At 39.8% G+C, this 24,270-nt stretch overlaps 1 protein-coding gene across 3 annotated transcripts in view; it reads left to right on the top strand.

Moving 5' to 3' along the window:
• Asap (ArfGAP domain of ASAP) overlaps positions 1 to 24,270 on the top strand; it is a 244,735-nt gene that overhangs the window by 160,490 nt on the left and 59,975 nt on the right. For all 3 annotated transcript variants that reach the window (XM_067154304.2, XM_067154302.2, XM_067154305.2), the window contains exons 7-9: positions 1,379 to 1,606; positions 6,042 to 6,261; positions 7,506 to 7,686. In XM_067154304.2, the coding sequence (XP_067010405.2) occupies positions 1,379 to 1,606; positions 6,042 to 6,261; positions 7,506 to 7,686 (629 nt within the window). The remainder of the gene's footprint in view (positions 1 to 1,378; positions 1,607 to 6,041; positions 6,262 to 7,505; positions 7,687 to 24,270) is intronic.

Genomic DNA, 24,270 nt, shown 5'->3' with positions numbered 1-24,270 from the left:
AAGTACTGCACCCCACAATCACACTTCAAAAGAAACCATATAAAAATGAACTCATTAATTGGTCAAAAGATAACGAAAGGAATTTACAGAAACTAACGATAACAGCGAACAAGTGCCAAGTTGCATAGCAACTGAGACCACATGAGGTTGAGGAAAGGGCAGCTGACTTTATACCTACACTGACCTTGGCCGAGTCAGTTGCGGCTAGTGAGGAATTTATGATGAAAGAATTGAACCTTTGTCTTACTTTTTATAATAGCATAAGTGGAAGATAAATGATGATATAGCTGATTAATTGAATGTGACGCAATATAATATCACTAGAATGTTAACGCCACATGCGCGACGTTTGGCAGTTCTAACTTTAAAGCTTTGTCCCCCAGTTTTTACAGTACCTTTCCCTTCTCTTCTCCTCTAGTCAACACCATCGTCTTCACGCTTATTTTTGTCTAATAATTACCAATATATACTTGGGTACAGTTGAGATCTAATAAGGAAATTTATAACAAGGTAGAACCAATCACAGCATCGATTAAGAAGAATGCTTTTCTATAGACATATTTTCAGTTTTATTAATGACATCAGAAGTCATTACTTAGTGCTAATCTTTGCTGCTGGTTTTATTCTTTGTTTTTTAATTTTTTTTAGCCAACATAGGACTACTTAGCCAGGTAGTCTAGTGTCTCTCATGTCTTCTGTAAGTTCTGTGACCCATCTAATATTATTCTTACTCTTACTCTTCCATAATTTTTCTATTATTTTTCTACTGATTCTATTTTCTGATGATCGTATTAGATGCCCTAAGAATGATATTTGTTTCTCTTTCATTGTGCTAGTCACAGGTTGTTTCTTTATAAACTGTCCCATTGGAAGGTAGTCTCCAGACTCTGTTTACTTGATAATTTTTATTTAAACAGGTTCTCACTATTCTCCTTTCTAACTTGAGTACTGTATCTATTGCAACTGTGTTCGTTATTTTGAATAATGTTTCACATGCGTATGTTATTTTGTGGCTAGATGACTGTTATGTAGTGTTTCAATTTGGATGCTATTGAGAGAGACTCTTTATTATATGTATTCTTGGTAACATGCTGTGCTGTAACTAGTCTAAACATTTTATTTGATTTGTTGTTTTGTTCCCGGAATATCATCAGGTAGATCATCAGCAAATCCTAGACACTTCAAATGTATGTTATCCTTCTGGGTCCCAATTTTTATATTTTTCGAGTTGGTCTTGTACCATTCCCTCGTAACGTACTCTAGTGCACGGTTAAAAAGAAGAGGTGACAATCTTTAATATTGCAAATTGAGTTAAATATTTAAATGGAATAGAGAATTAATTTTCTACCTGCCATACAACTGTTATAAATTGTTTCAGATAACCGCACGTATCACTTCCAAGCAGAGGACGAGGCAGATCAGCGGGCCTGGATGTCGGTGCTCGTTAACTGTAAGGAAGGTGCTCTATTACGTGCGTTTGATGACAGTGGAAAATCTGGCAGTGGGAAGCTCAATCCAAGTCTCCTGGAGTTACAGCAGGCTATAATACGTTACGTGCAGAAGCTCCCGGGCAATGATCGTTGCTGCGACTGCAACTCCCAAAACGGTAAGTTGCGAGGCCTAGGGAGTCTTTCATTTTCATGCCCTTCATGTTTTGTTTTTTTTTTCCTTTCATTTATCGCTACACTCAATCTTCGAAGGGTCAAAAGTTTTCTATCGCATCCTCTGTTCAGTGTTACGAGACAGTGATAGCCCAGATGTACTTCCTCTTAAAACAATAACATCCACTGCCATCACCATCACACTGTATCACACTAGAAATGGATATAGCTGATAATGGGTAATATATATAATTTAAGATACCAAAATTGCAATTTATTGAAATTGTTAATAATATTGGCTTTACATCCCACTAACTACTATTTTGGTTTTGTGAGACGCAGAGGTGGCGGAATTTAGTTCCGCAGGTGTTCTTTTATGTGCCAGTAAATTACGAGGCTGACATATTTGAGCACCTTCAAATACTGCTGCACTGAGCCAGGATCGAACCTGCCAAGTTGGGGTCAGAAGGCCAACGCCTCAACCATCTGAGCCACTCAGCCCAGCTATTGAAATTGTTGAACTCTTAAACAGCAGGGCAGCCATTCTCCCTTAACAGTAAGGCGGAATGCACACTGGTGCAATACGACGGATGATACGGTACAGTATACAGGGTGGTCCGAAACAACGTGAACCGGGTATATGAGCACTAGAGCGTTGGTCATACCGATAAGTAATTTGAAATAGTTACGTTGATATCTCGCACTGTTGTTATTTTATCATTTGCTGAACTTAGCCAATCAGATCGCTTCGCGGGTGACTTCAGATGGGCTTTGTGAGGTGGTGTTGCTTAATCTGCACATGGCTTATGACCAGCTGGAGAATGCCAATAGATGAAATAAACTTCTCCAGGCGAGGGACTTGAACAAGGACCTCCCTGCTGCTAGGTTCGGTCCGTACCAAGTACACTACGGTGTGTTAGACTTTGATGCTCATTTCTCGGTATGGCTCTCAAGTCCGACCAAGCCACATGAAGATTTAGCAACAATGCCCCGTAAAGCCCAGTTGAATTTACTTGCGAAGCAATTTGATTGGCTGACTTCAGTGGCTGATAAAATGACAACGGCGAGAGATATTGAAGTAATTATTTCAAATTACTCTTCACCAATGCTCTAATGCTCATATACTCCGTTCACGTTTTTTCATGCTTTCCAGTCTGTCAAACATTAATTATAACATAACACTGTAACATACCTGGCAAAAAAAGAAAACACTATTAAAGAATGATATATTTTGTTCTTGAAAGAACATAATCACACTCCTATCAAATCTTACTTAAATAAAGAAAAAATTGATTAAATTGTTTAGGCTGGCCCCATGGTATAGGGGTAGCATGCCTGCCTCTTACCCGGAGGCCCCTGGTTTGATTCCGGTCAGGTCAGGGATTTTTACCTGGATATGAGAGCTGGTTCAATACCCACTCAGCCTACGTGATTACAGTTGAGGAGCTATCTGATGGTGAGATGGCGGCCCCAGACTAGAAAGCCAAGAATAACGCCCGAGAGGATTCGTGGTACTGACCACACGATGCCTCGTAATTTGCAGGCCTTCCGCCTGAGCAGTGGTCGCTTGGTAGGCCATGGCCCTTCGGAACTGTTGACACATTTATGTTTAAATTCTATTTATACCCTTTAATACTTAAGAATTTAAATTATCTTATTGAAGTGTTCATTGGTGTGTCTCTCTCTTCTTGTAAGGAAGGGCACCGGTGTATCAGCGCTGTAGCTGTAAGCTAAGACAGTGTTCACCGTAGTGGAGTTATTACATGAAATATAATTAATTTTTAAAGCCCATATTGTCAGCATAATACAGTGGAGTTAGGCTGGCAGTGGGAACTTTCCGTACTAGCCTCATTCCCAGCATACTCGCTGGAGCGGGAGTTCCACCTTTACGAATAGGGAGGCTGCAGTTACTCCTCATGTACACTGTCGAAATTCGTGAAATGCCGCTACATCCAAGGTCTCGGTGCATCTTTAGTACCCAATACCACCAGATGTACCAAGCTGGCCAAATGGCCAGTTGGTTTTTGAATTGATAGCTTGTGTCATAAGTTAGATGTGGCTGTCGGTGGTTGTCTTGAGCGGACTTCTATCGAGGTACCTCTGTGGTTGGTTCCACTACGGGATGTATGACTAGATCTAGTCTGTGGACGCAAGGTGAACACGAATGTCTCTGTTCACCAGTATCCGGCCTCAAGACATGTCTTTACGGATGGTTCTAAGATCAGAGAAAATGTGGGTTGCTCTCTCATCACCAGTAATGTTAGTTTGAAGATCTTGCTTCCTAATGTCTGTAACGTATGCACTGCAGAGCTTCTTGCCATCTTAGAAGCTCTGCAGTTTGCACTGAGTGACTTACGAAACCACTTTCTCCTGTGTACCGACAAGGTAAGTTTTCTGCAGTCTATCGACACCCGTTTCTCGCAACATCCATTGCTGCAACAGATTCATGACCTTCTAGCTAGGTTGTGTAATGTTGGCACTAGAATCACTTTCGTATGCTTCCCAAGCCACGTTGGGATCACGGGAAATGAACTTGCAGATGAAGCTGCAAAGGAAGCGGTACTTTTCCTCCTAGACCTGTGAATGTATCTGTCGAACCATCTTGGTGTCCTGAGAATTGGAGTGACTAGCTATCCTTACTCCCAACAAGCTGAGAGTAATTAAGAAGACAACTACCGTGTGGCGGTCGTATTTCTGTCCTTCAAGGAGAGGAGCCATAGTTTTGTGTAGGCTGAGGATAGTTCATGGAAGATCTACGAACTCTTACCTGCTAAAGAGGAACGACACCCCCCCAGTGTGTTCATGTGAAGCCAACGTCACTGTGGCCCACATCCTCGCAGTGTGCGCCAATCTCTCTGGCCTAAGACGGAGCCTCGGCCTGCAGGGAACACTCAAACACATATTAGCCGATGACGCGACTACTCCTGATCTTGTCATTCGCTCTTTTTTTACGTCGCACCGACACAGATAGGTCTTATGGCGACGATGGGATAAGAAAGGCCTGGGAGTGGGAAGGAAGCGGCCGTGGCCTTAATTAAGGTACAGCCCCAGCATTTGCCGGGTGTGAAAATGGAAAACCATCTTCAGGGCTGCCGACAGTGGAGTTCAAACCCACTCTCTCGCGGATGCAAGCTCACAGTTGCGTGACACTAACTGCTCGGCCAACTCGCCCGGTCACTTTATGTTTGAGAGTGGATTTATAAATTTCAAGTATTCTGTAATTCACGTAATTTTAATTCTTTTGATGCGTTCATGACGTTTTCAGGTTAATAAAATATTTTTGTTTTATCTCATTTTTAAATAGCTCTGTTGAATGAATTGGTTTGTTTTATTTTAATTTTCTTTTCTGCTTAATTTGTTCAGAGAGGATGATTACCTAGGTGTACTTCCTCTTAAAAAAAAAAAAAACCACCACCACCATAAACTAAGGCAGCTGCTCTCATTGGGGAAAGGACAAATGAACAGCAACTAGTATGACTGTGACTGTTGATTGCCAGTAACAGTGATTTCCATAGGCTGTGTCATTTTATCACAGTTCCACACTTCGCTAAATGAGCCCTACCTTTAACGCTCAAACTTCAAACTGAGATTGTGAGAAAACTGAAGTTACTGAATGTCTAAAACAAGTTTAGAAAAAGTGTATTATAATAAATTTTTGTTACAACAGGATGCATTATTATAATTTATGTGAAATATATTTTTTAGAAGCAGACTTCTCACTGTACTGGGGTTCATTAGAAGGACGTTTAAATAACATAGGGCTTATGACGATTCGGCCAATACTTAATAAAATCTTCATTGAAAGTGGGAATTCCTTTAAAAGCAGGCATATTAAAACAGGGCTCTACTGTATGTATATATATATATATATATATATATATATATATATATATCCCCCCCCCCCCCCCCGTAACATTTCGCTTACTATCAATACATTTTGCTATTATTGACTTGAAATCACTTGTTTAGTCGTTTTTCGCATGCATTTGGATAAGAGTTACAATAAATTGTTGACTTACAGCAAATACCCATCTCTTGACATGCACCACTGTGTAAACAATGCTTTGCGTCCTTGCACATGCACTGAATCTACTGTCTGGGACATCGACAGTTCATGTGTGTCATTACATATTTTTAGTTCTGTAATTTAAGAAAACAATTTACTTGAAATTCATAATTCTCTTCATATTGAGATAGTCCTTCTTTCATTAGCAGCTACAGTAGGTAAACTATGTTTATTTTTGAACCCAATTCAACAGTGGCTAAAATATGTTTGAGGGAGCAGTTGTGAATAAAATTATTTTATCATCAATTTAATATTGAGTTCTGTATTTAGTGAATGCACTCATAACACTCGTTACCTATGGTGTTCCTACACAAATTGTTAACCCTGATATCCAGTTAAAATTGCTAATCTGTATTGAATCTCCTTCTCTCTAGATGCTACCTGGCTCTCTACCAATTTTGGCATCATTGTGTGCATCGAGTGTTCTGGTATTCATCGTGACCTTGGTGTTCACATTTCGCGCATCCAGTCGTTGACCCTGGACAACGTTGGCACATCGCAACTGTTGCTGGCGCGGCACATGTCCAATACCATGTTCAACGATGTGATGGAGGCTCGTTTGCGCAGTAACAAGCCCACACCATCGAGCACAATGTTTGTATTCTCCTTTCTCTGCAGTTTCTTCTTTTCTGTCTGGGATAAAACTTAATATGCTACCAAGTTACAATATAATGCATACTGCAAGAAAATGTATACACTGTTTGCCCATTAATAACTTTCTTCTAAACTGAGATACAAGCCAGAAATTTGCTGAAGAGATATAGCTTGAAGTTCAACTTATTGAAATCACTTGAAGTGTTCCAACTGGCCACAATCAGCAGTCAAACACAGTTGATGCTGCCAAACAGTGCAATGAACAACATTCTGTAATGTGTCCAGTGGAATTGCTGCACATGATGATTCAATGTTTTGGCGTAGTGCAGCTAGTGTATGTGGGTTTGCCCGGTACAAAACATCCTGAAGTCTTGAGTTGATAGCTGTGGGGACCATGCTAGCTATTCGACAGCATGTCTTAAGCCTATCCATCATCCAGGGTGAGTTTCATCAAGGTACTCTCTGACATCTTAATGGTGTTGAGATGCGGCACCATCTTGTTGCAGATAAAATTGTCACCGTACAGCTCTCAGATTGCAGGTAAAATTGATGTATTCAGCTTATCAAGATAAATTGAAATGGTAACTGTTCCTTCAAAGAACAACAGTCAAATGAACCCCTGCACCACACACATTAAGCCTCGGTAAATTGACGTGTCAGTGGGTGTGTTCAAAATTGCTTCCTCCACTGTCACTGAACTACAGAAATGTTTTCAAACTTGAAGTACCACTTCAAAATCGCCTTTCTTTCTTTCTTTCTTTCTTTCTTTCTTTCTTTGAATTATATAGCCTTGCATCTGCCATTTTGTGTCTGTTCATGTCACCTATAAACAAACTCAAGAGAAGTTACCAATCTAAGGCTACCTAAATCCAAGACATTAAGCTACCCCTTCACCAAATTTATTACAAAATTATTGAACGAACAGTGTATATATTTTATTGGCATCCTTTGTACTTTAAATTGAAATGAAAATCAATAAAATGTACTTTAATTTTTGTCATCTTAGATTTATTAATAGGCTGAACCTCAATAGTTATGCTCATACAGCAAATTTTTTCACACATTTAGTTGCAAACAACTTGCTGTAAGTTTTATATTAATCCAATTAGATGTGAGAGGAGGCCAGGATAATTAATTCCCACAGTAAATCTATTTTCCTATTGATCTATCTATAATATATTTCTGCAGATGTGTAATAGATATAATGAGGTGATATATGAATGAATAATCACTTTCACTTGCAGGGAGGAGCGTTACGAGTTCATACGTGCTAAGTACGTGGAGAAGAAATATGTGGAGCGGACTTGCGCTGATGAGCGGGATCTTTTGAGCGACCTAGAGCATGCTGTCAACAACAAGGACTTGTATCAGTTACTGCAAGTGTTTGCTGAGGGAGTGGACCTGGCAGCACCTCTTCCCTCAAGTGTGAGTTGTCTTGTCCTTGTATTGTTTGGTTTGAGGGACTGTGAGTTAACAGGCAGGTGTCAAAGATTTTGCGATTGATGAGTTATCAAATATCTAGACTTTTTAAGGAGTGATAACTTGATACAGCGGATGCTCTCTTAACCAGCCTGCTCCAGACTAGATCGTAGGATGAGTAACAAAATGGTCAGGTAAACCAACAGTATTTTAAAAGATGGGGCCTGTATTTCACATGTTTTAAACAATATGATATCCAGATTGTGCACTTGATCTAGATGAAGATCTTTTTCGTTGATTAAAGCTACCGTATTTACGCGAATAATCCCCGCCGCCGAACAATCCCCGCACCCTAATTTTACGAAGGCTCATTTTGAATAAATTAAATGCCAACATTGACGCGAATAAAATAAAACCAGCACAAAAATTTTGTGTGGCAATATTTTTTTTTGGCGGAGATTATTAGAGTAAATACGGTACAAGGAGCTTTCAATATATAATGCAACACACTTTATTTCTCAGCCAAATTTTGGTTTTAAAAAATTGGAATTTTGCTTGGGACATCTCTGACTATTCCCACTTCATCTCCTAGAGTTTCATTAAATTCCAATAGGTGGCAGCGTTATAACTAGCCTTCAAAATGGTGTCTATAATGGAGGTACATAGCAAACAGAGAGTAGTTATTGAGTTTCTTTCAGCGGAAAACCAGGGCATCACAGATATTCATAGGCACTTGCAGAATTGCTATGGAGACTTGGCAGTGGACAAAAGCACAGTGAGTCATTGGGCGAGACGTGTTTCATAATCTCAACAAGGTCAAGCAAACCTATCTGATCTCCTGCATGCCAGGTGGCTGTTTGACGCCCGCAAAGTTGGAACGTGCGGGCACCGTTATTCGAGGTGATCGACGGATTACAGTCAGACACTTCGCTGTTGAACTTGATCTCTCTGTTGGTAGTGCTGACACACTTAAACCACCAGTTCGAGTATTCAAAGCTTTGTTCCCGCTGGGTTCCTTGATACCTAACACTTGTAACATTCTTTGTCTTAACACCATAAAGAGCAAAGAAGAAACATCTATGTGGAATTGCTTGCTCGTTATGAGGCTGAAGGTGACAATTTCTGGTCAAACATTGTCAGAGGTGATGAAACATGGATTCATCATTTCGAACCGGAAATAAAACTGGTCCATTGAGTGGCACCACACCATCTCTTCCATGTAGAAAAGTTCAAAACTGTACCCTCAGCTAGTAAAGACATGGCTACGGTCTTCTGGGATTCTGAAGGGGTTATTCTGTTCGATGTCCTCCCTCGTGGTGAAACTATCAACTCTGAAGTGTATCATGCTACTTTAAGGAAATTGAAGAAACAACTTCAGTGTGTTCGTAGCCACAAAAATGCAAACAAACTTCTCCTTCTCCATAAGAGTGCAAGACCTTGCACAAGTCTGCGCACCCAACAAGAGCTCGTAAAACTTCATTGGACTGTTTTTCCTCATCCACCTTACAGCTCGGATCTCGTGCCTTCTGACTTCCATCTGTTTGGCCCAATGAAGGATGCACTTCACGGGAAGCACTACGTGGATGATGGGGAAGTTATCTACACAGCACGATGTTGGCTCTGACATCGACCATTCAAGTGGTACCATGAAAGCATCAGGCCCTCACATTATGGTTGTGTAAGGCCTTAGCACTAAAAGGGAGATAATGTTGAAAAATAGGGTATTGTATCAAAAGGATTGGGGAATAACATGATGTATTTGAATCCTCAATAAAACCCACCTTCTTTTAGAAAAAAAAAAGTGTTGCATTATATAATGAACTTCCTTCATAGCAGTTTTGTTCTTCAATTCATCTGCAGTACTGAGGTTTGCAGATGGCTTTTCATCGCAGATGTCTAGTGCATGACACCATGCCACTTTTTCCAGTGGCCAAGCCATCTATCACTAAATTTGAACTCACGACCATTGCCAATTCTTTTATGAAGAATTACAGTGTTTTACTTCAATACCAGTCCAGTAATCTGAGTTTCTTTATGATGTTCTTGCACAAACCACTGTCATAAAGCATCACTGATGATTTCCTTTGTCAGCTTTTCTAAAGTGCATTCACTTTCACCAAAGTATAATAGTCCTGCAGAAATTTTTGAATGTGCCACCAAACATTTACTGTAGTTTTCTTGACCCCTAATACATTACAAATTAACTGCGTAGATTTACCTATATCTAAATGTTCTAATGCACTCAGTTTTCGCTGGATTATTAAAATATTCAAAAAAATTTCCCGACACACATTTACCAATCACTTGAATAGTACATCTGCTTACTGCACAGAATAATTCAGCAATCTGACTAAAAACTGCATCTGCTATTGTAAACAATAAGTAATGTGAAAAAAGTTGCATCTTATCCTTAAATGTGAGGAGGTGGGAGAGAGTATGGGCACTTGCAGCCATTGGAAACTAGAAACTGTTATTTACTGGATTGGCTGGTTAACCCGAGGTCAGTTCGGAGACTGTCCACTGTACAAGTTTTTCTCATGGTTTTATTTCAGTAAATTAGTCATACTCTTTATCTTTCCTATACCATCTTCACTGTGCTGTGTTTCGTGATTATTCTGCATTGTATAGTTTTTATGGCAGCAATATGGTAAATAGAAAATAAATAACCTAAGACATGCTGATAATAATCTGGGGAGAAAATAAGAATGAGAAAGAAGCGCAATGTGGAAAGTGCAAATCATCATCATCATCATATTATTATTATTATTATTATTATTATTATTATTATTATTATTATTATTATTATCATCATCATTATACTTCTTATTCTTATTCGTGAAAATAAATAAAAATCTTCATTCGTAGATTTTAGTTCACTTCCAGTCAAGTCATCCTCAGCCTTTGTTACCTGCACTTAAAGTGCATTATCAGGGTGAGATTTCAGCCTTTGTTATCCTTTGGTGGTTATATTTCTTGCAAGATTTTATAATTCTGTATGATTATTCTTCATTTAGAAGTAAAATTTTAATTCTTTCTATGATTATTTTCTTGTTGCTGTTTGTTTACGCCTTGATTTTTAAAATGATGTTGCTACGACTACCAGTTATTGTGCAAGAAGCAGTTAGCTAGCAGTTTAATGCCCATAAAGAAAAAAAATGCACTTTTCTTTTTCAGTCAGTCTGATTGTTTATTTTCACTCTATCCATCAATCAATCAATTTGTAAATTTAGGACTGTTGTCTAGGTGTCAGATTTGCTATCAGTTGTTTACCTAGTTTTAAGTTTGACATTTATCACCTTCAGGTTAATTATCCCAATCCCTAATTCCTCCTCCTCCTCCCCCCGCCCCTCTCCATGGCACTTAATGCCCTTGGAAGGGCTTTGGCCTGCCCAGCGACCGCTGCTCATCCCGAAGGCCTGCAGATTACGAGGGGCCGTGTGTGTGTGGTTGACACGACACATCCTCTCGGCCGTTATTCTGGGCTTTCGAGACCAGGGCCGCCATCTCGCCGTCAGATAGCTCCTCAATTGTAATCACGTAGGCTGAGTGGACCTCGAACCAGCTCTCAAGTCGAGAGAAAAATCCCTGACCTGGCCAGGAATCGAACCCGGAGCCTCTGGGCAAGAGGGAGGCACGCTTCCCCTACAACACGGGGCTGGCTAATTCCTCTTCCTATTTGCCCCAGTTTATCCTCTTAATTCCAACTTTCCTCCTTTTAATGACTCTGTTCTAGCTTATTCGTTTGGTAATGTCATTCGCACCACCTGCCTGCTGATAGCTCAGAGCATACTACTTAGTCGAGCAGCTCATCTCTTTACTCCCTAGTCTTCCCAGCCCAAACTTTGCAACATTTTTGTAACACTTACCCATTTGTCAGTAATCACCTAGAACTAATAATTCTGCTTTCCTTTGGATCTTTTCCAGTTCTTAAATCAGGTAATCCTGGTGAGGGTCCCGTACATTTGAAACCTTACTCTAAATGGGGTCCTACCAGTGACTTAAACACAGACTGCTTTATATATTTACTGCAACCGTACAAAAATGTTTGTAAATTTGTAACATTTATTTACAATTCTGTTAATATGGTGATCCCAGTGACCATCTTTCCTATATTAATGCCTAGGTACTTCCTCTGCATTGAGACAGTAATTAAAACTGAGAGGACATTTCCTGTTACTGAAACTTATAAACCTGACCTTTCACCCCATTTACTATCGTGCTGTTTGCTGTCCATCTCAAATTGTTGAGGTAGTTTTGCAGTTGCTCACATTCCTGTTTCTTATTTATTACTTAGTACAGTATAGCACCATCTACAAAAAGCCTTATCTGTGATTCCATTTCTCTACTTATATATGTAAAAAAAACATAAAGGTCCAATATTACTGCCTTACAGACCCCCTCCCCCTCTTTTATAATTACAGGATCACATAATGCTTCACTTACTCTAATTATCTGAGATCTAGAAATTGTCACCCCATTCAATCACTCTTTGGTCTAACCCAGTAGCCCTCATTTTCCTCAGTAGACTCCTATGATCTACACTATCAAATGGCAATACAGTCCATTTGACCTGAGTCTAAAATATCTGCTATATCTTGCTGGAATCCTACAAGTTGAGCCTCACTAGAATAACCTTCCCTAAACATGAACTGCCTTCTATCAAACCAGTTAGTTTTTTGTCATCTTTACTTACTTTTCGAGCATCGAAGCAATGGCCACATCATGTTACCATGCCAATACATATTTCTTTGGAATCATGCCCAGATTTCATCAAATTTCTTTTTGTAACAGCAGTTGGTAGTATCAGTTCTTGACAAGGCACATATGAACAGCATAAAAGCCTTCATCATCACTCATCAGCTTAGATGGGTTGGCCACATCCAGCGTATGAATGATAGCAGACTGCCTAAACAACTTCTCTATGTGAGATTGGTCATTGCAAAAGGCCTCAATGTACTCCTTTGAAACGTAATAAAGACCGGCTTAAGAAGACTATGAGTAGCACCAACATAAGTGCTAACCCTGGACAACAACTGCACAAAATAGTGTTCAGATCCAACCACGACCTCCACCCACCTTTAGATGCGACTTGTGTGGTTTTTCATGCAAAGATTGGCTTGATCAGTCATCAGCGACATCTTCACAGAGCCAGTGGACTTTAAGCGGAACTGCAGGAGAAAAAACGTATTCTAGGAAAAGGGTAGCGGTCGACGACTTTGCCGCCACCTCCGACAAGTGCCAGATTGTGTGACAGTTTAGCATTCTTATTTCCAAATGTTTTAAAGTAATAATTTAAAGATTTTCCAAAAATTGTGATAAGTTCTCAAATCAGCTGATGACAAATCAGTTAGAAGGCCAATGCATACGATTGTGACGAAGGTATTGTGAGAATTTTTTTTTTCATGTGCATCACATCAAACCATTATATACTTGAAACATACTGCACTAAAAGAATTTGTTCAGCTCTTCAGGTGTGTCTTTTGTCTGTTGTGTATCATTTGTCTAGGTACTATCCTCTCTTGTTTAGAATAAGTGTGTATAGTTTTTTTAAGAGACTTCGTTATTTTTCAATTTGCTTAGATCATTTGTTCATTTATCTGTTTGGTATACTTCAAGTATAAGTTTATCTGCCCATCAGACACTTATGTATTCACTCAAATATTCTGTGTGCAGTATATTTTTCCATTTGTGTCTCTTCTTGCAGTAGATTTTACCTCCAAAAATCTTCAACTGCATATCTTTTATCTAGGTACTATCTCTCTTCTTTAGGAATTAGTGTAGTCGAACCCATTGGCTAATTGAAATATCAGCATTTTAATTCTTTTGTTAATACTGTAGTTGTTTTCTTCTGTGTCTTAATTTCTTTGTGCAGATTGTGTGTTGTTAAGGCTCACACAAGATCTTTTGTCTTCCTGCATTTAGTTCATTTATTATGCTATTCTAGTTCTTGAATGAAATTTCCTCTGATTACTTCTAAGCTTTTCTCATCCTCACATATTTTAATTTCCATTTCTTCAGGATTTTTAATCTTGTGTTGTATTTGTGGTTTGAAATGTCTGAAATGTTGAGGGTTCAAAATTGCTTTTTATATTCTATTGTTATCCTTATGTCATTTATGTGGAGAAGCAGAAGCCTTCCTTTATGACTGCAGCTCTTTTTTGTGCTGCTTGATTTTTATCAACAAGTAGTTATTTAGTCTCTTTTATGATGCACATCTCTTGAAACTGGGTTTCTATCACAATCCTTAACACAGTTCTCACTATTTATATTAAAGCTCACTCCAAGATCATCTGGCCAAGACACTACAGTGGCCTGTTCATCTGTGGGGGTGTCCTTTCCACGATTGCTCACTACTTACTGCGGACTCCCTCTCGTCCCGTCTCAAAGCTTCTTCAAGCATCGTCCCCACTACACTCTCTGTGTTCCCAGACAAAAGGTGACTCTCTCCTTACCTCTTGTAGTTCCTCAACTAGTAGAGAAAACTCACGAACACCATCCTTGTGCCCCTAGGATGACACATTCTAGCATGAAATAAGGACTGGAATTTAAAATACTGTGCAGTATGTGCAGTAAGTTGGGTTAGTGTATTCAGGGTCTCTTTTATGGGCTCTGCTTCTGATATTTTCAATTATTTTTGGGATAGGGATTTTGCAGTAAGTCCAACAACTGAATTGTTCGGGCTGGATCAGAGTAAATGCAATGAATTATCAGTTACATCGATGAAGAATTATATCATGACCTTGGATCATTTATTGTGCCTGGAGTGCTACTATATACTGTACATTAATGAAAGAAGTTACCATTTCATGTAGAATCATAGATGATCCACTGCGTAGCCTAGTTTGTTAGATCCTTGCCTCCTACGCTCAAAGTAAGGTAATCGCATTTTCACGTAACGAAAGCCTAAACACTCCAGTCTCATAACAGGAAGGGACTTTAAAGATGCTTCTCCCAGGTAAAATTCTGGGACTCGGACGCCTCGTAGGAACGATAGAATCGTCAAGATAGTTGGGTACGCGATACGGGTGGTGAAGCTGTAGGCTTACATTTATGAAGTGGTGAGTTAGGACTTCACCGTCAGTAGCCCTATCAACCATTTTCATACCAACCAAATCAAAGGCTGCACCTTAATTGAGGTCATGGCCGTGATACACTGCCAGCGTGGTGTATATAGGGCAAGTCTACACGCTTTTTTTTTTTTTTTTTGCATCAGAATGGGAAACGACTCACAATAAGAACAAATTAAGCAATTGACTGCTAGATTTTAAGATAGTAAATTTATAAAAATCTGAGAAGAGTGTTTTGAGGCAACAAAATTACATAATCCCAAAGGACTTATGGTTCCCCATTCATCAGAGTGATATGTCCGTGAAATGAACAGACGTTTTATCAGATTTTAAGACTATAATATGCAACAATAATTTAAAAATGGTTTCTAATGATTCTAATGATTGTGATGTACTATTTTTACTATTTAGTGTAAACAACTGAGGATGATCCAGGGATCGAAACTAGTATTGAAATTTAGATGTGAATAAATAAATTTTATAACATATATAGTATTGATTAGGTGGGAACATCAAAAAACTCTGTAATTGTGAGTCGTAAACCATCAGTAGGGGAAAAATGAAACTAATCACACGTCAGAAAGGGAAAAGCGGGAGATTTCTAAGAGTTTGATAGAGATCAACTGGTGATGGAATGATGCCTTTGTCCCAACATCTCTGAAATGACACGGCTTGTTGGCTACTCTTTGCTCTTGTGAGTATGTGATGATGTATTAAAAGTTGTGCAATGATGGGCAAACGATGACACGTCACCCAGCTATGAGTCTGCAGTGACCCATTGATGCCAGAGACAAACAGAGGCTCGGAGTGACGGAGCTACAGTTACAGAAATCGCCCAGAGGTACAACAGTGGTCCCTGAGGCATTATTTCACAGCACAGAGTACTGCTGCACATGGGACTACAACTCGAAGACCCAGTTGTACCCATATGACAACTGCACTCCACCAACAGCAGCGCATGAAGTGGACACACAAGTGTTGACGTTGGACTGTGGATGATTAGCACATTTTTCAGCAGTTATGACTACTGTTGATGTTATGACAAAATGACTATTACCATTAAATTTAGAATATATTAATTGACTATTCACCCAAGTTTCATTGAACTCTATCTGGTCCAACCCAAGCATTTTCCTTGCAAGTAGGAGATGTAGTTGAGTCTAAAAACAAATTCTCTTAAGTTCTTAAATTATACAGATTTACTAAGTAATAAGTCTAAATCCAACAAGTTAAGGCATCTTTGTTGCTAACAAGGCTAGCAATAGTATTTGTAGAGAACATAGGGTGCAATCACTAGTTGTTTAACGTGGCATTTATCCTTCACTGATCCCTTTCATACAGTCTTTAGATACTTGTATTTCTTTTATGTCACCTTCTGAATTATGACCAGAAGTTGAAAGCCAGATGCCTTTCCTGTCACCTCACGCTAGTCCTAACATATGGCCCACTCAAAGTTTGATATTTGAACCTTGACCACTTGGGTTGGGAGTGAAGTAGACAGACCACTGCTTTAGTGTATCCCCTTTATATCAAACATATTTTTGATGCATGTATTTAATTACAAAAGCATTTTGTAAGAATGTAGTAGTTATTCTAGCTTTAAATATACCAGGAGTGAAAAGGATTAACTCAAAATGGAGTGTACCAGAATATTTTAAATAATCCTACCAAAATTTAACCTAATACATAAATTAACCTAATTAACAGGTCAAAACCGGTACTGTGTTTTAATGTGATTGAAATATTTTAGTCACTTTATATAAGAAAGTATTGATTAGGTGGAAAACTCAATCTTTATACTTGTGTGCTCAAACTATCAATACAGACAATGAAGCTGATAGATTATAATATTATATATATGTTGCCATTGATGCTTTCACGGCCCGTACTTATAGACATGATATAGGCTTTTGGTCTTGTGCCGTGTCAAGAAAATAAGGTGAAATTCTTTACATTTCACAGAGAGCCATGCTCTGCATCATCAGAAAAAAATCTTGACTGTCCATGAGAAAGGCTTCTAAAAATATATATATAATTATATAATGAAATTATACCTAATAATTTTTGCCGGGAAGTTCATTGTTAGCCAGAGTGTACTGTGTGTGTGTGTGTGTGTGTGTGTGTGTGTGTGTGTGTGTGTGTGTGTGTGTGTGTGTGTGTGTGTGTGTGTGTGTGTGTGTGTGTGTGTGTGTGTGTGTGTGTGTGTGTGTGTGTGTGTGTGTGTGTGTGTGTGTGTGTGTGTGTGTGTGTGTGTGTGTGTGTGTGTGTGTGTGTGTGTGTGTGTGTGTGTGTGTGTGTGTGTGTGTGTGTGTGTGTGTGTGTGTGTGTGTGTTTTTTTTTCAGTCATCAGCCCTAAGGCTGGTTGGATCCTCAACAGCTCCGCCATCAGCTGTCATAGATGGCCTAGGCATCACTGAAGAGGCGTACTAGGGAAATGAGGAGTGAGGTAGTTTCCCGTTGCTTTCCTCACTGAGCCAGAAGTTGCTATTGCATATCAGTCTGCCAAGCCCACTGAAATGCATGCACCCACCGACCCTAGGAGCAACATTTTCATATCATTTATGGCAGGGACTGGCTGCATAAGGAATGGTATTACTAGCATCGCTCATACCTCAGTCACTTTCAAATAGTCAAAGCCAAGGGTAAGACAGACAGATCAATAAAAGTAACAAAATTGCTCTAGCCTATCCCAGAAGACTTAGTGCACTGTAAACACTAGGTCCCGCCAGCAACGGCACGAGTGTACTATATCAGTTTTAAATGAGTCTGAATAATTTGCAGAGAATCTCTTACAATCTGTAGTAAGATTTTTTTTCTACGTCATAGAATGGAATTTTCACTTTAGAGGGTAGTGGCTGTGTTCTTTGGCAGCATATCTCTGGGTTCAAACAGGAAGCCTCTGACAATTCATTGACCCAGAGGATAGATATGCTGATAGATATGGCAGACATGGTGTTTAAATTGCTTGTTTTTCCAGATTAACACCCTGAGCTTGTTGCAGGTTCCTTTTGAAGCAAATGGTAGGAACTAATGCTATTGCTTTATTCTCCTTCTGCTATGATGTCCACTCTTTTTGCTGATCCATCAGTAGAGACACAGTGAACTTCTTTGTGCCCCTCCCATCCACTTTTCTGAAGGGAAGCCATAAAAATAACAAATGTTAATATGAAACCAGTGTAATGAATTTTAACTTTTTATTTATACACAGAAAATAAATCTTGTACAGTAGTACACATTACATACTTTGATACAAATACTATGTTTAATTAAAATTATATTTACTGCAGTTTAGGAAGAATTGTCCTTGTCATTGTGTCTGTTTTTTGACATGCTCTATTGGTGGAAAAATATCTAATTCCCTCCTTGGGAACTTAGATTTTCCATTCGAATTGTCATTGCTCGCGCAAAATTATTTTTACATCAGTCTGTTTCTGATCGACTCTGTACGGGAGTGAAAGTTGGATCGGTTAAGGATATCTTATTCACAAACTAAAAGTGTCAGATATGAAAATAGCGAGAATGATTATTGGTACAAACAGGTAGGAACCATGACAGGAAGAGGCTGTTACGAATGAACTAGATTGATTAAGCTGTGTAAATGAACTGGCATCAGTAGCAAGGTCATGTAAGACAAGTGGAGGAGAGGTGACTTCTTTCCTACAGAATACCATTGGTCGTGACTGTGCATACCCTTCTATCTGCTGGGGCCAACTTTTGAAGCACTGCGTCTAATTTCAGTTTCATGGGCGATAATGGTGGTTAATGTGAAATATGGAATGTTGAGACTTCTTGTGATGCTTACTTTTGATTCATTAGGATGTTGTTGCATTTCCTTAAATATGTGTGACTTTCCTTGAATAGGAAGAGACCTCCCTTTGCTCTTTATTGAACTCATTTTGCACCATACCCTGCAACTTATTTTGCACTGCACCTACACTTTCAACCACAACTTGGCACCAAGCGTTGGGTCCACTGCGAGATGGGCATACAAAACTCGTTGACCTTGTGCCACATAAAGTTCTCACCTTTTTGGAGAGGGCTAGAATATACAGCGGCGTATGAGTTTGAGCTGGAAGAACAACTGACTTGTTTCATGCAAAATCATTTAGATAACTTGCGTATAAACAAGATTAGTAGACGCCTGGTGGCTATGATCGTTAAAGCATTGAAGTCTAAATGGTCTGACACTGTGGTTAGCTGGATTGAGTCCTGTTGGTCTAAAAAATTTCACTATCAGAACGTTGGCTGGCAGGGTAGGGGAGTTGGTGGTATACAATTTCTAATCACTAGATTGCATGCCAAAAGCCTGGATTAAATTCCAAACCTCTCCGCAGTGCTCATATGGAGTGAGGGCATAAGATGCTGTTGATGGCTATTCGTCCATCAGATGGGGATGTTAAGTCTTGAGCAGACCCCTTGGTGCTATTCGACAGGAGTAGGCTACGTGCCACCACCGGGTTTCACCCTCTCACTTCCTACTGTCATATATATCACGTCATTCATTTCATCTCATTAACTCCTCTGATGAGGTTGATGTTAGGTAGGGCATCCGGTCATAAAAACCCGCCACGACAGATTTATCTCGCCTCATACCCAACACCATAAGGAAACAGGACAAGGGTTGGACAAACAACGTATAAACGAGATTAAAAAGCTTGCTGGGAATACAAAGTATTGAATAGGTGGATCTAAACGTTAATTTCTTATTTAAGAAATGTTTAGTCATATTTCAGTGTATTATTACAAGTGATAAATTTCATATCTGGTTCCATAATTTACTTCACATTTTTTGACAATAATTATTTATAAGAATTCATTTACAATGGTACACCTGTTCAATACAAGTTTGACTATATATACCATTTAGACTTGAGTGCTTCCTGATTGTATCTTTCATCAGTTTACTTCACCTATTTGTATATATATGATTAGATACACCCTTCCACATACATACCTGCTCTCAACTCAAGCTTGAAACTGTCTCCTGTAATCCTCCCCTTACTGTAGTTGCAGCAGATCTCTCCCCTTGTTTGGTGAAAGACAGGTTTGATAATTCCAGATACTAGGGTATTCACAGTCTAATGAGCTGGTTGGAATGAAACACTGTTGAGCTGACTGCATTTTCATTATACGGTATGTGTGAGATGTAAGGTAAAAGATAGATTTCAGTTTATTTATCTATTTATTATTTTATTTACATAGTTTACGTCCACATTGGAGCACTTAAATCAAACCCAAATACATTTATGTTAACAAAGAATTAAGTGAAGATTTAGCTTGCATCATCTTCTTCCTTTCCCAAAACCTCTTCATTCTGGCTGACCTGGCTGCCCTTTCTTCATCAGATATGACATATTGTTTGTGTTGTACAGTTTTTAATGACAATCTTATTTGTTTGTTCTTGAGAATCCTTTTTTCTTCTCTATTTTCAATTTGCTTCATTGTAATATTCAGCTCTTCTAAATCATTCTGAACTTCTATAAACCAATTATTTTTTGTTTTACTTTTCCAAAAGTAATTAAATAGTTGTTTTATTATCCTATTATCATTTAATCTAGAAAGATGACAGAAAAAGGCAATTCTTCTTTTTCTCATCGTATCTATTATAGATTCACTTTCCCTATAAATCACTGCATTAGGCAATAATCTCCATTGTCCATCCACCTGATGTTTTTGATTAATGATTGTTCTGAGTATCCTTCTGTCAACCTTTCGCAGTGTATCAGTTGTTGCTTTGGTGTTCAATTTAAATAGTGTTTCACAAGCATAAGTCGCTTCAGGTTTAATGATGGAACAGTAATGTTGAAGTTTAGCATGTATTGAAAGAGATTTTTTCTTGTACGTTGGCCATGTAATTTGTTGTGCTTTTTTTAACTTAAAGGATAGGAATTGTGCCGGTTGTCAAAGCCTGCCGCACTCCTCTGGGGCAATGATTAATGACTGACAAATGAAATGAAATGATATTGGAGTGTGTTGCAACGGGAAACCACTCCATTAAAGACCCACTCCACAAATTCATCATTCATCAATCCATATTTCATTAATCATCCTTTCAGATCACATCTGGAATGGTAAACCCTGACTACGGTCAGAAACATTGATCATTGATCAGATTTCAGTTTATTATGATAATACCTTAATTTGCTTTCCAGGGTGACTTTGCTTGCAGGCGAGTTATGGAGAAGCGTCGAAGTTTTGCACCAAATTTTAAGATTAGAGTGATTAAATTTGTGGAAAACCACTATAGTCATGCCATGGCTGAAAATTTATTGTGGCAGTATTTAACGTCTGTTACTGGTGAAAACAGAAAGTTGGTCTTCCACACAGAATGATACAATTTAAAGCACGTAAAACAGTGACAAAGTAGGTTATTAGCCATACAGAACTGAAGGTGGGCTGTGGCATGATAGCCCAATTCATGAAGAGGAAGCTTAAATTGCAGAGGAGCGTATTTGGCTACAAATGAATCCTACAATAAAATACTTGTGTTAATATTAATAACATGATGATGATGATAATAATAAAATGCATGCAGTCTTTTATGGGAAATCTTTAGGCTTTATTACTTTTAAAATTTTAATCAAGTTAATTTACTGACCTCCTGTGTATCTCTCAGACCCCAATTTTTAAACTTGAATTTCTTGGGGGGAAAGGTAAGGTAAGGGGTTGTTCTGCCCGAAGGCAGGTCCGAACCTCCGCAGAGGTATTCCTGAGCCGGAGTTTACTTGCGGTAGGGTGGCCAGTTCCTTTCCGCTCCTCCGTTCCCTTAACCCCCACCAACAGTGTGTGGCAACCCATCCAACTCCTGACCACGCCCAATGTTGCTTAACTTCGGAGATCTCACGGGATCCGGTGTTTCAACACGGCTACGGCCGTTGGCTGTAAGGGTTATTCTGCCCGAAGGCAGGTCCGAACCTCCGCAGAGGTGTTCCTGAGCCGGAGTTTACGTGCGGTAGGGTGGCCAGTTCCTTTCCGCTCCTCCATTACCTTACCCCCCCACCAACAGCGCACGGCAACCCATCCAACTCCTGACCACGCCCAATGTTGCTTAACTTTGGAGATATAACGGGATCCGATGTTTCAACACGGCTACGACCATTGGCTGGGGAGGAAAAGGTGTAAGATATATGAGAGTCAGTGTAATATATACTAGTGGAAATATATTGAAGATTACCTAGCAGTAATTCATGTATCTATCCCAAAGTTGGTGCTCACGAACAGGGCGTATAGTGAAAAATGTAAATAAAAATCCACAGCCTGTTTCCAGCCATTCGATCGGGTCAGAAATGGAATGAATAGAGCTCCCATCTAGCGGAGAGAATAGGAATTGTGCCGGTTGCCAAAGCCTGTCGCACTCCTCTGGGGCAATGATTAATGACTGACAGATGAAATGAAATGATATTGGAGTGTGTTGCTGGAATGAAAGACTGGGAAAACTGGAGAACCTGGAGGGAAACCTCTCCCACCTCTGCTGTGTCCAGCACAAATCTCACATGGAGTGACCGGATTTGAACCACGGAACCCAGCAGCGAGAGGTTGGCGCGCTGCTGCCTGAGCTATGGAGACGTGTAGTGTATTGATCAAAATATGGAGTCTGTTGTCATCAAGAAGGTGGTAGAAATACATGGGAGTAAACACATTCATAATAAGTGAGTGGCCATGCAGGCAGCTAATCTGATAGGTATCCTGTCATTCAAATGCTGAGTGTCTGTCTCTTGGCGTAGCTGGGCAGCGGTTGTTGCCGGGGCCAGGCCATCATCCCCCACACGTGATCAATGGGACTGAGATCCGGAGACCTAACAGGTCAGAGTAGAAGGTATAAACCGTGAAAAACCTGTGTGTTAAACTTGCATCAAAGGGAAGATTTGTTCACCCAAAGTGTCCAGGATTGGCATTGTCATGGATATACAAAGCTGTCATTGTCTTCTGAATGAGTACTCATGGCAGTTGGGATATGTAGTTTATTGCCCCCACCACCATTGTATAATTTCAGGTGTACAAACAAACCATTGATTTTTCCCGCTCACCCTTGCATCTACATTTGAGCATGGCGATTTTGTAGTACAAGACAGATAGACTTTCAATGCTGAACATCATTGCTCTCCATTCACCTCTTCAATACACTCTCTCCTAACCTCGACAATGAGCTCTCGGACAAACACAGACACATGAACCTATTCACAAAATGTATTGTTCACTGTTCGTGTGCACTCTAGGGGCGGAAGTGGCTCTGATTACACTGGCGGTCATCATCCTGTCAGTCAGGTTGGCCCTAATGATCGTTTTTTTCCAAGCACTCATCAGTGCTTCAAGGTGTCGTTGGTGGGGCACATCTTGCTTGTGGCTCCCTTTATCCTCACCACCAAGAGATCACTGGTACATCGCAACCCACACGAGTTGTATTTCTGTAGAACGCCCGGTCAACCTCACACTGCCCCAGTGTCCATCTATGCCCACAGTCACTTTATTGCACAAAAATAGGCATTTGCTTTCATAGTCTTGATATTGCAGCTTTCATGTTGTCAGATGACCTTCAATTAGGGACTCTGGCCATGTGACTACAGACCTTGCTTATTGAACCACCCATATACTGGTATATAAATAGTAGTGGTTATTAAAATATTGTCTGGCCGGGTTAGTACACCTTGCTGTGGTAATGGAGTTCACTATACACCCAGCAATTGTACACCTAGTGTTGGGTGGCTGTAAATAAACAAACTCCCTAAAGGAAGCCAACACTTTTGGGCAGAGGACCCACTTCAGGTTGGATGACTGTGCCTCGGTGAAGGAAATGCGACTGAAATCCATCTTGGAGTTTGGAAGTAGAAACTCTAGCAGTTATTTCAAGCAGAGATTGAGAGAATCGGTACAGTCGAAACTCACACCTGCAGAAGTTGTTGACATCATGAACCTTATGACTGCAACGCTGCAACCCATAAGGAGCTGGGACCCTACTGCTGTATCACACCCCAGTAACATTGCCAAGGTGACAAGACTGTATAGATGATGTCAGAGTCCTCAGGCTGATATCTGGCATCACAAGGGTTCCACAAAATCCAATCATTGGGTGAAAAATCTCAAGAACCTTCAACACTAAGCCCATCTTTAACCCTTGAGGACTTGCGTGGGGTAAAATTTTGACAAATGGAAGAAAGACCCAGGTATTTCACAGTCAGGTTATTTTTCATGAGCTTGAGAACTCTCCTATTTTCAAGTGCAGTCATCCATTACTTGTCTGCTTGCGATTCATTTCTTTTTTTTTGCTATGGGCTTTACGTCGCACCGACACAGATAGGTCTTATGGCGACGATGGGATAGGAAAGGCCTAGGAGTTGGAAGGAAGCGGCCGTGGCCTTAATTAAGGTACAGCCCAGCATTTGCCTGGTGTGAAAATGGGAAACCACGGAAAACCATTTTCAGGGCTGCCGATAGTGGGGTTCGAACCTACTATCTCCCGGATGCAAGGTCACAGCCGCGCGCCTCTACGCGCACGGCCAACTCGCCTGGTCGATTCATTTCTCTC

The sequence above is a fragment of the Anabrus simplex genome, chromosome 10, assembly GCF_040414725.1.
Source record: "Anabrus simplex isolate iqAnaSimp1 chromosome 10, ASM4041472v1, whole genome shotgun sequence".
NCBI lineage: Eukaryota > Metazoa > Arthropoda > Insecta > Orthoptera > Tettigoniidae > Anabrus > Anabrus simplex.
Note: the sequence above shows the minus strand (reverse complement) of the source record. Positions and strands in the feature narration are given on the sequence as shown.